Below are 12,357 nucleotides of genomic sequence, written 5' to 3'. Positions count from 1 at the left end.
GCTCTTCCACAGCCCCCACACAACTAGAACAATAAAATTAAATGTATCTCTCACAGGATAGACAGCCCACCTCTAATACTTTATTGTTAGTAGAGCCTGGTCACAGTTTGAATGAAATCTTACATCAGAACACTCAAATGTCTTGTGTAGGCACTCAGGTCATTCAAAGCTCTTTTCAGCAGCCATACTGTGCAGCATTTCTGGTGGCTTTCATTTCTACCCATTGAGCAGGAAAAGACACAGCCTGCCACAGTGATCCCCTTCCTTTTACAAGGTCACAATCCATCCAGACATTTACTTCATCCATAAGGTCACCATCCCTGCCTTCCACCTAATCCAGGGACTTGTGTTCCTGAGTGGTCTTTCCATCTCTGTCCTCCCCAGATGATGTCACCACACTCTGAACAACAGGTGTGCTTTGGTTTTTAAAATCTCTGTTGTAATGGCTCCTTCTGGGCTTCACCCCATTTGTTTGTCTTTTACACTGACCTTAAAAAGGGATAACTGGTCTAGTCCTAGCAACTCACCATATGATGATTTCAACCATTCACCTGGTGTACAAACTCTTCTCCATCTCTTGAACACATTGTTGTGTCCTGATGGTTTTAAATGTCTTTTTACTATTGATTCTAATTACAATTTTAATATACTTTTTATTTATTTTAAAATATTTCTATACAGTACAGTCCTTTTGAAGTATTTGTATTAGTTTCACTTAGTATTACTGTATTAGTTTTTAAATATTCTTTTTTAATGATGTAAACCGCCTTAGGTCCTTTTAAGGAGAAAAATATTTTAAATAAATAAATAAAAATCTCACCCCCTTGCACCATATGGTCCCATTCTCCCAGAGCCATTGCAGCATTTGCTGATTAAATGGGTAGAGTATCCCTTGACGCCATCTGCCACACAGCAGTATGTTTATACATTTCCATTATTAACTTGATGTTCAAGCCAGACGAGATGGCTTCTTGGGATATTTTGATTTCTTCCCTGTACTCTAGTGGCAAGTCCCCTTCTTTCTGGTGAGCTAGCTGGAAAATCACCCATGGTGTGTGATCTGCAATGACTACAAGGAAGAACAAGTTGCTCATCAATATTTATGGTTCTTCATGTGATCATTTGTACATCCACACAACCCATCCTCCTCACCTATTTGTGTTACCCTTCTCACTTCTCTGTCTGGGGAGGAGAACTGGGAGCAAAAGACAGTATATATGGAGTTTGGTAATCTTAATGTGTTACAGTCTTTAAGCCAGAGGTGAGCAATTTCTGTGACCTTCCAGATGTTGGACTCCTGCTTCCACCAGCCCTGGCCAGCATAAGCAAGGGCTTGCTCAAAGGCTGTTTCCGGGCTCTGGAGCTTTCTACCAAAGGAGCCTAGGCTATTTCTCTCCCTCCTGTCTGCTGGCAGGCAAAGGCCTTTTTATTCAAGCAAGCTTTTGACAGATTAGGATGTTGTGGAAAGGGTTTTTAATTTGGGTCACTGTTGGAGAGTTTATTTCTTTTTCATTTTCCCTTACTGATCTGTTTTCATATTTTGAAATTTTCCTATATTTTTATTACAGTGATCTTTGTTCATTGCTTTTATCAGATTTTGTTTTTTTGTTAACCGCTGTGAATCTTTTTTTTAAAGGGAGCTCGGGTATATACGAGTCAGTCAAAGGGAACGGCATGCAGCAACACCTATAGGGCATGAGCTGTCCAGCCCACTTTCAATTTTCTCTTCAGTTGATTAATGATAATTGTTCATAGTTTTAGTTAATGTTTCCATGATTAAAATTATTTTATAGTTTTGCAGCTTTAAAAAAATGTTTTTGTTGATTGTTGCTCTTGATCTTGGGAATAAAAGGCAAAGAAAATTCTAAAACAACATCCACCAGTTGTCGCAGTGTAGGAGGGAAAATATAGGAGATGTTAAAGAAATCGTAAAAGCAACTATATTGACTTGACATGTTCTCCCAAAACTGTGGTGTAATGCATCTTGTTTTAACGTGCCTTTACACTTCACAACATTCTTTCCAAAGTACCAGAAGTGTTTGTAACAAGCAAGAGCCAGGCAGTTCAGCAACTTTTCACAGTGACTTAATTTTGTGATGTTGGAGCATGTAACTCTGGGTATTTTTAAATGAAAAAAAAATATCCCAGAGCTTTTCTGTGGAATAATTAGATGAGCAGCCTAAAAATGTTTGATTCTTCATTTTTAGTTAAAAGCAAACAAATACTTCACACAGAATTGAGCCAACTTCTTTGTATGTGTGCTTTCCGGAAGACCTGCATAAATATATGCATTTCAGCAGTTTTTTCTGGATGCAGTAGCTGTTGTGTGCTTGACGGAGCTGCTATACATATACTGTACAGATTTCCCAGTTCATCTCAGCATGTTTCTTTTGCGTGCATTGATCCTCTGTCAAACGGAAAGAAATGGGTCTGTCAGTGCCTGCAGAAGTATTGTGAGTGTATGTCAGACCTCATGATGGCTTGGAATCCAATGATAGGAAGGTAAACATAGTAAACAAGTTATGTAGTTTACTTGGTAAGGATAACTAACTCTTACAGCTTTTGCCAGCTGATTGTTTGCTTTGACTGTAGGTCACTATGGAGGCTTTAAAAATGTAAACAAGTTTTTTTGCTCACATTAACAGCCTATTGTGGTGTGTGGTATCAAGTCAATTCTGAATTGTGGTGACTGTAAATAGGGTTTCCAAGGTGAAATATTTAAGGCCTGGTTTAATCAGTGCTTCCCCACCCCTGTGAGGTTTCATCACTGAGTGGGGGTTTGCATTTAAGTCTCCTGAGTCCTAGTCTGATACACTATCTACTAAATTGGCTCTCCATTTAAGAACTACATATGAAAAATGCAGTTCTTAGATAACTTGTCCCCCCATTTTACCGTCTGCTTCCTTTCTTTCCCAAGTTCTTTCATTTTGGAGTTGTTACTTTCCTCCCCACTTTCGACAGCCTGTTTTCAAAATCAAAACTGAATTGTGTTTTACTGGTTGCTTGTTGGGCTAGAGAAATAAATGAGAAAGACTACATTGCTGGGCAGACAAAGAATACATGTGCAAGTGTTTGCTGTTGAGGATTTATTGGAGACACCTTTACAATGACAACAGCTAGTGGGGTTATGTTGAAATTTCAGAGAGAGAAAAGCAGAGGTTTGCTCATTTGCTTGCCTATTGTGGAACTGTCCTGCACTTTATGTTGCTTTGCAACAGAGGGGCGACAGCTGAATAGAGGCCTTGTGCCATTTGTTGATTTTAAATCGAGCTGTTAATCCAGAGGAACCTGCTGGCCTACACAGCAGGAGAACTGTGTCACAAGCAGAAAGCTGGGAGGAGGAATAGGGAGGGCGTCACAGTGGATAATAATCATTCAGACATCAGCCTTTCTTCCCCTTAAGCCTAATTGTTGCCCTTTGCTGGTAACCAAATGGAAATGCTGGACTTTAAACATTATTATTGACACATACTCATCAGTTTCACTGGCATTTAAAAACACACATGACAATTCTTTTTAAAACGTTATTGAAATTGCATTTCACATATTTGGTGTACTGCTCAGAGTAACAGAAAGATTTGCTCCTGAAAGCACTAGAATGTTAGCTAATCTATCTGTATTCGCCCTTAGAACAGGAGCAAATGGTGAATTGTTTCTCTTAATCTGACTGAAAGAGAACGATATGAAGTTTAATGAGCTTTACACTCTCAGCCGTAAGCAATGCAATTTTTCTTATTTTGTAGATCCTACTTCTGTCTTACACGCATAGAAACCCTTGTGGTAACAATATGTGTAATGCTCCCACTGGGTTAACTGGGGTATACCCAGTACTTTATGGCAGTAGATGTATTGAATCAGATCCTTTTGGCAGTCCAGATAGTCTTTTTAAGGAAAGGCAGTGCAAGCAGAGTACACTTAAGGGGGTGGTATACAAAAATTATTTCCATGTACTTATAGGTTAAAATACTGCATATAAAAATAATTGTTCCCATTCAGTTGTTTATCAAATCTTCAAATGAATGGACAGAAAGAAAGAAAAAACAAGAAAGCAATCTATCCTGTCGTTGCAGTAGATGGGAAAGGGGGACAACAACAGAAACACTTTTCTTGTCTTGAATTTTAAGGTGTGATACTTGTTCTCTGCAGCTGGAAACGGGTTCTTCAGCATTCTATGCCAGTTACACATGCCGAAATAAGTATACAAATTTTGCTGTACACCTTGGCTGTGTGTATAGGAATATGCATTAAAGATAACTAGGTTTGCAGGTAGGATTTGTAGTTAGCATATACAGTACCTGTAAATCATAAATGAGTGAAAAACTTGTTTCTCCTTATATTTCATTAGCCACTATTTATATTTTTGTTTTCCTATGCTGAAATATAAAAGGAAATTTGTGTAACAACATCTGAACTAGTGGGACAGTCTTTGCAGAAGAGATAACATTTCAGTTTGGTGTTTTGTTCAGCTTGATGCATGTGCTTGAAAACTGTTCTATAGAGTTTGTTGACTTCTTAATAATTCTGCCATCAGTTATGTACAGATAAATCTGATTGATTAAGTGGTATTTGTTCATGAATAATTTCATGTGAGATACTGACAGCTTGTTTAAATCAGCTTCCAATGCACTTTGCTTTTAAGTCTTAACTAAAATGAACGTGTAGTGTATAATAGAGTCTGCTGTAAAAGCAGCAACTGTACACCGGGGCTTTAGATATAACAGAGTAAAGCCCTTGTTTACCGTTATCCACCCACCTCATCTGCCCATTCATATGTTCCACAGTATGTTCTTGTTGTTCCTGATCTTGAAGATGTGGAGTGAAGACTTGAACATTGAAAAGTGATGAGATAAGACTTCTTCCCACATTCTTCAGATCATATTAGTGTCCATTCATGGCTTTGGGGGGGGGGTGTTTTCACCTGGCTTTATTTGTTTGGCTTGCTGTCTACAGCAGTAAGGTCAGAAGTAGTGTCCTGCCTATATTCAAGTGAACTCATTAGAATATTGTCCTAGACCTCTCTACAACAAGGCTAAGGAATAAGGGGATATGGCATAGCATATTTGGACATTTTGAAGGCAGGGCTGGCATGTGTGGCTCCAGTCCCAAAACAAGCATGTGTCATGATGAATATACAAACATGGGTAGAGTGATTTATTAGTTTTAATTTTAAAACAAGTAACATGCAACAAAACTCTTCTCAAATTACTATCACAAAAATCCACTTCTGAAAGGGGAATTCTCCTAGATCTCCAAGAGAAGTGAGGTAGGAGTGAACTGTGTTGAGCTCTTCTGCAAAAGTTTTGCATGTGCATAGACTGGATCAATCTCTCACTGAATTATGATCTTTTTCTTTCTGCCTCTTAACTGTTTCACATCTGGCATGGCATTATGCTGACAATTGAATATCTCTTTTATTCAGGAAATATCTCAGGAAGCCTATGGAACAAGGTCTCAACCCCCTATCGCCCAAGGCAAGCCTAATCATGAAGAACTGAACCTGATCCAACAAGAAAGACCGTCTAGTTTACCAGTAAGAAATTAATTGTCACCTGACAGAAAACTGTCATATTTTTGGTTGAAAAAGTATTCAATAGTGGAAGCAAGATTTCAGAATTATTGCTGCTTCAGTGTCAATTTTTTTGAATTTAGAATGTCGTTTTAAAAAGCTTCAGTAATGTAGAGGTATGCTGCACAAGGCTGATGATGTCATCAGCTGCAGCTATGTATTTGGTAATAAAAAGTTTCCTATGCTTCCCACAAATGCTTCTAGGATCCATATCTTCCTGGGAAAACCTTTGGGGGGGTGTCATAAGATGGAGAGGGAGTCTTTAGTATCTGAAAATCATCACCCAAGATCCCAAGCAAGCTGCTGCCAGACCTGAGGATCCTAGGAAAAGGGACTAATATTAGGAAATGTGTTATTACCAGAATGCACCCGTGGATGATGATATCATCAGGGTTGTGTATCATAGCTTCCATTACTGAATTTCAGACATTAAATAAGGTGTATTGATTGCGAGAATTCCTTCTTTCTGCATTATAATGGGATTATTTTTATCACACATTCTCTCATTTTATATATTACATGGCTGAAAATGTATTTAGTGAGTTAGTTATGTGAGAATAATATTTCTCTCTGTATTTAGAAGTATTTTACAATGAGTGTCAGATTATTCTCAAACATTTTTGCTTCCAAACTGTATAGAACATGATACGATTTTGAAGACTTTCTGAAGTATTTCTGAAAGATCAAGCTCATATATGTGTGATTCTTCATTTGGAGGTGATCTTCAGTTCCAGGTTGCAATGGTTCACAGTCCAAGCAGGGGAAGAATTTGCCTCAAATTTTGAGGTGATGTAGCCCTACTCAAATTGTGGGCCACCTACGGTTACAATAAAGCATTACCAGTTCATAAATCCAGGACATATTTCATTATGGCAGATGTACACCACTGTACTTTCCTTGGTCCTGTTACAAGTGTCATAGGATACTATGATAATTTAAAGCAGTGGCACATTCCATATTCAGCTAGTACTGTTTGCTTGGTGGTGGAGACTGGAAAACGGAGGAAAACTTCTGTGTGATATTCTTGTCACATTATAATTACCTTATTAATTTAGTTGAGTGAATCTGCTGTTGATTGACATTATAGAAAACAGTTTTTGAATGATAATTGGATAATTCTTCCTATTTTGTGAATTACTGAGAAAAGAGTAATAATGTTGAACAGTGATGATGATGAAATCTTTAAAAGATGGTATGCTAATAATAGTAAACCTAAATTGTAACCAAAAGAGCACTTGACTTTGAGATGCAGCTCTTGGTAAAACTTCATAGAAATTAATTGTTATCAAACTCCACAGAAATTACTTGGAAGTAAACACATATAGGAATGGGTTGTTTACTGTCAAAAACAACAAGTTCTACTGCACAGTGTAAATTTGTTTTTTACAAAGAGCATTTTTTTAAAAAAAATTGTGGTGGGTTTTGCTGAATCATGTAATTTCATTTTTGTTAAGAGTTATAAATCAGTCAGGCAGAATATTGTATCTTTATTAACCAGAGTCATATCGAAAATATGTATACATTATCAAAAAGAAGATTTTCTCCATATGAGGCTTTGGTTCAAAAAGCTTCTGATGTGTTTTGTATGTAAATTGAGGTTTAAAGAAAGAAACTAAATACAGTTCGCTAAGATTGACAGCTAGCTACTTGAGTATTTCAGATGTTGTTCCCATCATAGTTAAATATTTCAGATTAGTTAGTTAGTCACATATATGTGAACAGAGTTGTAGCAGATTTCTCAGATGATGCACCTATCTCTTTCACACCTTTATTTATAAAGAAGAGTGTGAGTTTATCCAACTAGTGAAAGAGTATATATTTTTAATTTCATGTCATGTTCTGGCACCATAAAACTCATCTTGTTTTTACTAACATTATTATTTCTGAATTATTGGCCAAAAACCTTTAGCATAAGTTATTCCTTTAGAATGGGTTAGTACAATATGCATTGTGAGTTTCAGAGTAGTTTTTAAACAGATAAAAATGCCACAATCCTTTTTTTTTTGAGTCCTGGAACAGAATCTGTACCCATGAGCAGGTTAAAACTGAAACTGGTGGTGGAATTTGTAACAAGATATTTCAACTAACATTTTTAACATTTAGGTTCAAAACTGGCAACAGAAGGAAGGTTAAAGTAGAAACCTAAAATCCATTTGAAATTATTTTTAACTGGTTAAAATACACGTAAAACCTATGTTCTAATGTCTTAACAATGATATTACAGGTACTGTATAGGCAAAGGAAATGTGAAAGAAAATTCAGACATTTCTACAGAAAACGGGATCAGTTAACTTTTGCTTTGTTTTGTATCCATCTGAGTAGCCCAGTGTTTTCTGCCTGTGTATTGGTGTAGAAAAATACAGGCTTGAAGGGAAAAGCCTTTAGCATACATGGAAACACAAGTAGAGGAAATGGTTTATGAGTTCCATTGCTTCCTTACCACATCTGCCTGGGGTCTGTACTACACCAGGACACCCCAACCCTCATTTGGTAGTTTTCCAGGAGAAAGAGGGGAAAGCATAACAACAACAACAACAAACAACAACAACAAACAACAACACACCATCAGGGATTAAAAAAACAGCAATATAAGGAGCAGTATACATACTGTACAGTGGACCCTCGACTCACAGAATTAATCCACATTGGAACTGTGGCCGCAGGTTGAAAATTCTGTAGGTCAAGGGTCCATTTCCCATAGGAATGCATTGAAAACCATTTAATCCATTCTAGCCAAAGGAAAAAAAATCCTGTGCTTCCAAAGCAGCACCCGCTGCCGTCTTTCTTCTGTCCCCACTGTCCTCTGCCTCCCATCCCCAAGGTGACAGGAGTCAGAGGGCACCGGGGACAGGAGACAAGAGGCCATTGGGTGCACCTTTCTAAGCCCCGAAAGTTGAAAGCTGACAGCGGGCACAGAGCGGCTTTCTGCTTCCTGACTTCCAAAGGAGCCCCCCCCCCCAGCAAAGAAGCCTCCTGGGGCTTGCCCAGCACATAAAAAGGCAGGGGGAAAGCACCAGTTTTGAATTTCCCTCTCTCCCCCCTGCCTTTTTCCATGCTAGGCAAGCCTCGGGAAGCCTCTTAGACCCAGCGACAATCAGCTGAGAGGCGGGGAGAGGGGGGGGCAGGAGCTGAGACAGCCACAAAATAGCTGCCGCCTCCCTGCTGGTTGCAGACTCTCAGCTGTTTGGTGCACTTTTTTCGGCTGTTTTGGGGCTACAAAGGCACTGTGAGGAGTAGGCCTCAGTCTACTGTACCTGGTAAGTGACTTTTTGCTGACTTTTTTTGTTTCTGACTCCCCCCCCCCCATAGGAACGCATTGATTAAATTTCAATGCATTCCTATGGGAAAACGCACTTTGCAAAACGAAATGTTCACTAGATGACATTAAACACGGAATGGATTAATTTTATCTTGCGAGACACCACTGTATTCATCTCATAGGTAAGCTCTCCACATAGTGGCCGGGTGGAAATGAAATCCCTAGTTCCACTCCCTCTGTTATTATTCTTGTCACAATCCATGTTTGAGGGTGTCCATCTACAAAGGAGAGAGTCTGTGGAAGTTCTCCTTGACATTTATTTATTTGTTTGTTTGTTTATTAAAATTTTACCCTGCCCATCTAGTGGCAAAGCCACTACTCTGGGCAGCTTAGAATCAAAACATCAACACAGAAGTAAATAAAAATCAATAATCAACCTAAGTTCAAACATCAAATGAAAACCTTCCCAAAACTATATATAATAAGGAGGGGACCCAGAATTGTTCTATCCTGATCTCCAGAAACCCTAGAATCCTGACTGCAAACATTTGCCTTCCACAAGTGATAGAAATGGTGAGGAAGCAGCGCTAGTATCCCCCCCCTGCTCCATCTTCACATGTAGCGTTTACCTGTGAGCATGCCTAAATAGGACTGTATACTGTATTATGTTCTCTACACAGTCACATAGCCCATTATAGAGCTTGCACGACTATAGTAATCACAGGCAGCTGTTTGCTTAGGGGAAGAAGACACAGTTTCTGAGGATGTTTAGAATTGGATGCCTGACTGAGGAATTGAATTTTCAGGTGAAAAGCAGTTTACCTATTTTCCCAGGAAATGCAATAGAAATCTTGAATGAGTTTTAGATAGGTACAGACTATGCTGCCCTCTATGCTTATGGTTATTTAGAAATATGAACTTTGCATAATCTCTATGAGTAGAGAGGAGGAGAGGCCTAAAGCAAGTGAACCAGCCAGTAGTACCAGCTGCTTACTGAAATTTCACCCTGTTGTACAAGCATTTCTCTCTAATCTTCAGCGGGCACTTTAATTTCTCTTCTCCTCAGAGAATTAAACTGTCTCGGTTATGTAAATGTAAGATACTGTCTTATAATGATCAACTAAATAAAAGTAGTAATACTATTAGAATATGTAATATTTTAATTGGATGCTTAACAACTTGACACACATTCAAATTTGTCTAGGTCAAACTGTCCACATAGCTGAAGAGCAAAAGGAAGGATAATTTCCTTTAATGTTTGACAGTCCATTATGGTTAGCTAATAAAAGTATGGTTTGTTTGTAGCCATTTGTTTCCAACCCACATTACAAATTCATCTGCTTTGAATTTAACAGGAACATTTGTGCCAGGATTTTTATATACAATGTGTGAAGGAAATGGAACAACTAGTGAATTGACTAACTGTGCTTGCTCACAACACAAACTTTTCAAAAGAGAGAAAGAAAGTTTTCAAGTGTGCTAGTGCTTCACACCTTTGAAATCTTTTCAGCGGTGCATCTTTTTACTAAATCAGTGGTGAACTGATCAACACATATATATGTTTATTAGGTATATTTATCAGTTGACTATTCAGACTGACTGTGTTTTTATGTAAGAAAAATGGTCAAGGCATACACTACGTAGTCAAAGTACTGTACAGCATTATCATTTTTTCAGAAGTATATTTTGACATTATTTTAAAATCAATATGTAATGTAGAATTACTTATTGCTCCTAGGATTAGTGCTTTCAAACAGATATTTCAAAACAACTCCAAAATACATATATTTCAGTATTCTAGGATGATATTGAAGAAGTTAGCTTTAAATGGCTGACAATCTGAAAATAGGGCAGAAGAGAGTCTGATTTTCACATTTTGCTAACAGAATTAAAGACAATGCACAACCTTATACTCAGACATTTCAAAATAAATATCAAAAAGTTTCCCAAAGCAAGAGGTGCAAGCTAGGCATCAGTGTAGTTAGAAATCACCACACACACAATCGTCGTTTAGTTGTTTAGTCGTGTCTGACTCTTCGTGATCCCATGGACCAGAGCACGCCAGGCCCTCCTATCTTCTACTGCCTCCCGGAGTTGTGTCAAATTCATGTTGGTTGCTTCGCAGATACTGTCCAACCATCTCATCCTAGGTCGTCCCCTTCTCCTCTTGCCATGACACTTTCCCAACATCAGGGTCTTTTCCAGGGAGTCTTTTCTTCTCATTAGATGGCCAAAGTACTGGAGCCTCAGCTTCAGGATCTGTCCTTCCAGTGAGCACTCAGGGTTGATTTCCTTTAGGATTGATAGGTTTGTTCTCCTTGCAGTCCAGGGGATTCTCAAGAGTCTCCTCCAGCACCACAATTCAAAGGCATCAATTCGTCGGCGGTCTGCTTTCTTTATGGTCCAGCTCTCACTTCCATACATCACGACAGGAAAAACCATAGCTTTGACTATTCGGACTTTTGTTGGCAAGGTGATGTCTCTGCTTTTTAAGATGCTGTCAAGATTTGTCATCGCTTTCCTCCCGAGAAGCAGGCGTCTTTTAATTTTGTGGCTGCTGTCTCCATCTGCAGTGATCATGGAGCCCAGGAAAATAAAATCTGTCACTGCCTCCATATCTTCCCCTTCTATTTCCCAGGAGGTGATGGGACCAGTGGCCATGATCTTAGTTTTTTTGATGTTGAGTTTCAGACCATTTTTTGCACTCTCTTCTTTCACCCTCATTACAAGGTTCTTTAATTCCTCCTCACTTTCTGCCATCAGAGTGGTGTCATCTGCATATCGGAGGTTGTTGATATTTCTTCCGGCAATCTTAATTCCGGCTTGGGATTCCTCCAGTCCAGCCTTCCGCATGATGTATTCTGCATATAAGTTGAATAAGCTGGGAGACAATATACAGCCTTGTCGTACTCCTTTCCCAATTTTGAACCAATCAGTTGTTCCATATCCAGTTCTAACTGTTGCTTCCTGTCCCACATATAGGTTTCTCAGTAGATAGATAAGGTGGTCAGGCACTCCCATTTCTTTAAGAACTTGCCATAGTTTGTTGTGGTCCACACAGTCAAAGGCTTTTGCATAGTCAATGAAGCAGAAGTAGATGTTTTTCTGGAACTCTCTGGCTTTCTCCATAATCCAGCGCAAGTTAGCAATTTGGTCTCGAGTGTCTCTGCCTCTTCGGAATCCAGCTTGTACTTCTGGGAGTTCTCGGTCCACATACTGCTGAAGCCTACCTTGGAGGATTTTGAGCATAACCTTGCTAGCGTGTGAAATGAGTGCAATTGTGCGGTAGTTGGAGCATTCTTTGGCACTGCCTTTCTTTGGGATTGGGATGTAGACTGATCTTTTCCAATCCTCTGGCCACTGTTGGGTTTTCCAAACTTGCTGGCATATTGAATGTAGCACCTTAACAGCATCATCTTTCAAGATTTTAAATAGTTCAACTGGAATGCCATCACCTCCACTGGCCTTGTTGTTAGCCAGGCTTTCTAAGGCCCACTTGACTTCACTCTCCAGGATGTCTGGCTCTAGGTCA

At 38.9% G+C, this 12,357-nt stretch overlaps 1 protein-coding gene across 7 annotated transcripts in view; it reads left to right on the top strand.

Annotated features, from left to right (window-relative positions):
* ARID1B (AT-rich interaction domain 1B) overlaps positions 1-12,357 on the top strand; it is a 475,555-nt gene that overhangs the window by 135,746 nt on the left and 327,452 nt on the right. For 6 of the 7 annotated variants that reach the window (XM_072994953.2, XM_072994947.2, XM_072994944.2 and 3 more), the window contains one exon: positions 5,420-5,530. In XM_072994953.2, coding sequence (XP_072851054.2) covers positions 5,420-5,530 — 111 coding nt within the window. Of the gene's footprint in view, positions 1-5,419; positions 5,531-12,357 lie in introns of those variants that run through there. The other variant, XM_072994956.2, reaches the window with a different exon arrangement.

Source organism: Pogona vitticeps, chromosome 1 (genome assembly GCF_051106095.1).
Source record: "Pogona vitticeps strain Pit_001003342236 chromosome 1, PviZW2.1, whole genome shotgun sequence".
NCBI classification, from domain to species: domain Eukaryota; kingdom Metazoa; phylum Chordata; class Lepidosauria; order Squamata; family Agamidae; genus Pogona; species Pogona vitticeps.
Note: the sequence above shows the minus strand (reverse complement) of the source record. Positions and strands in the feature narration are given on the sequence as shown.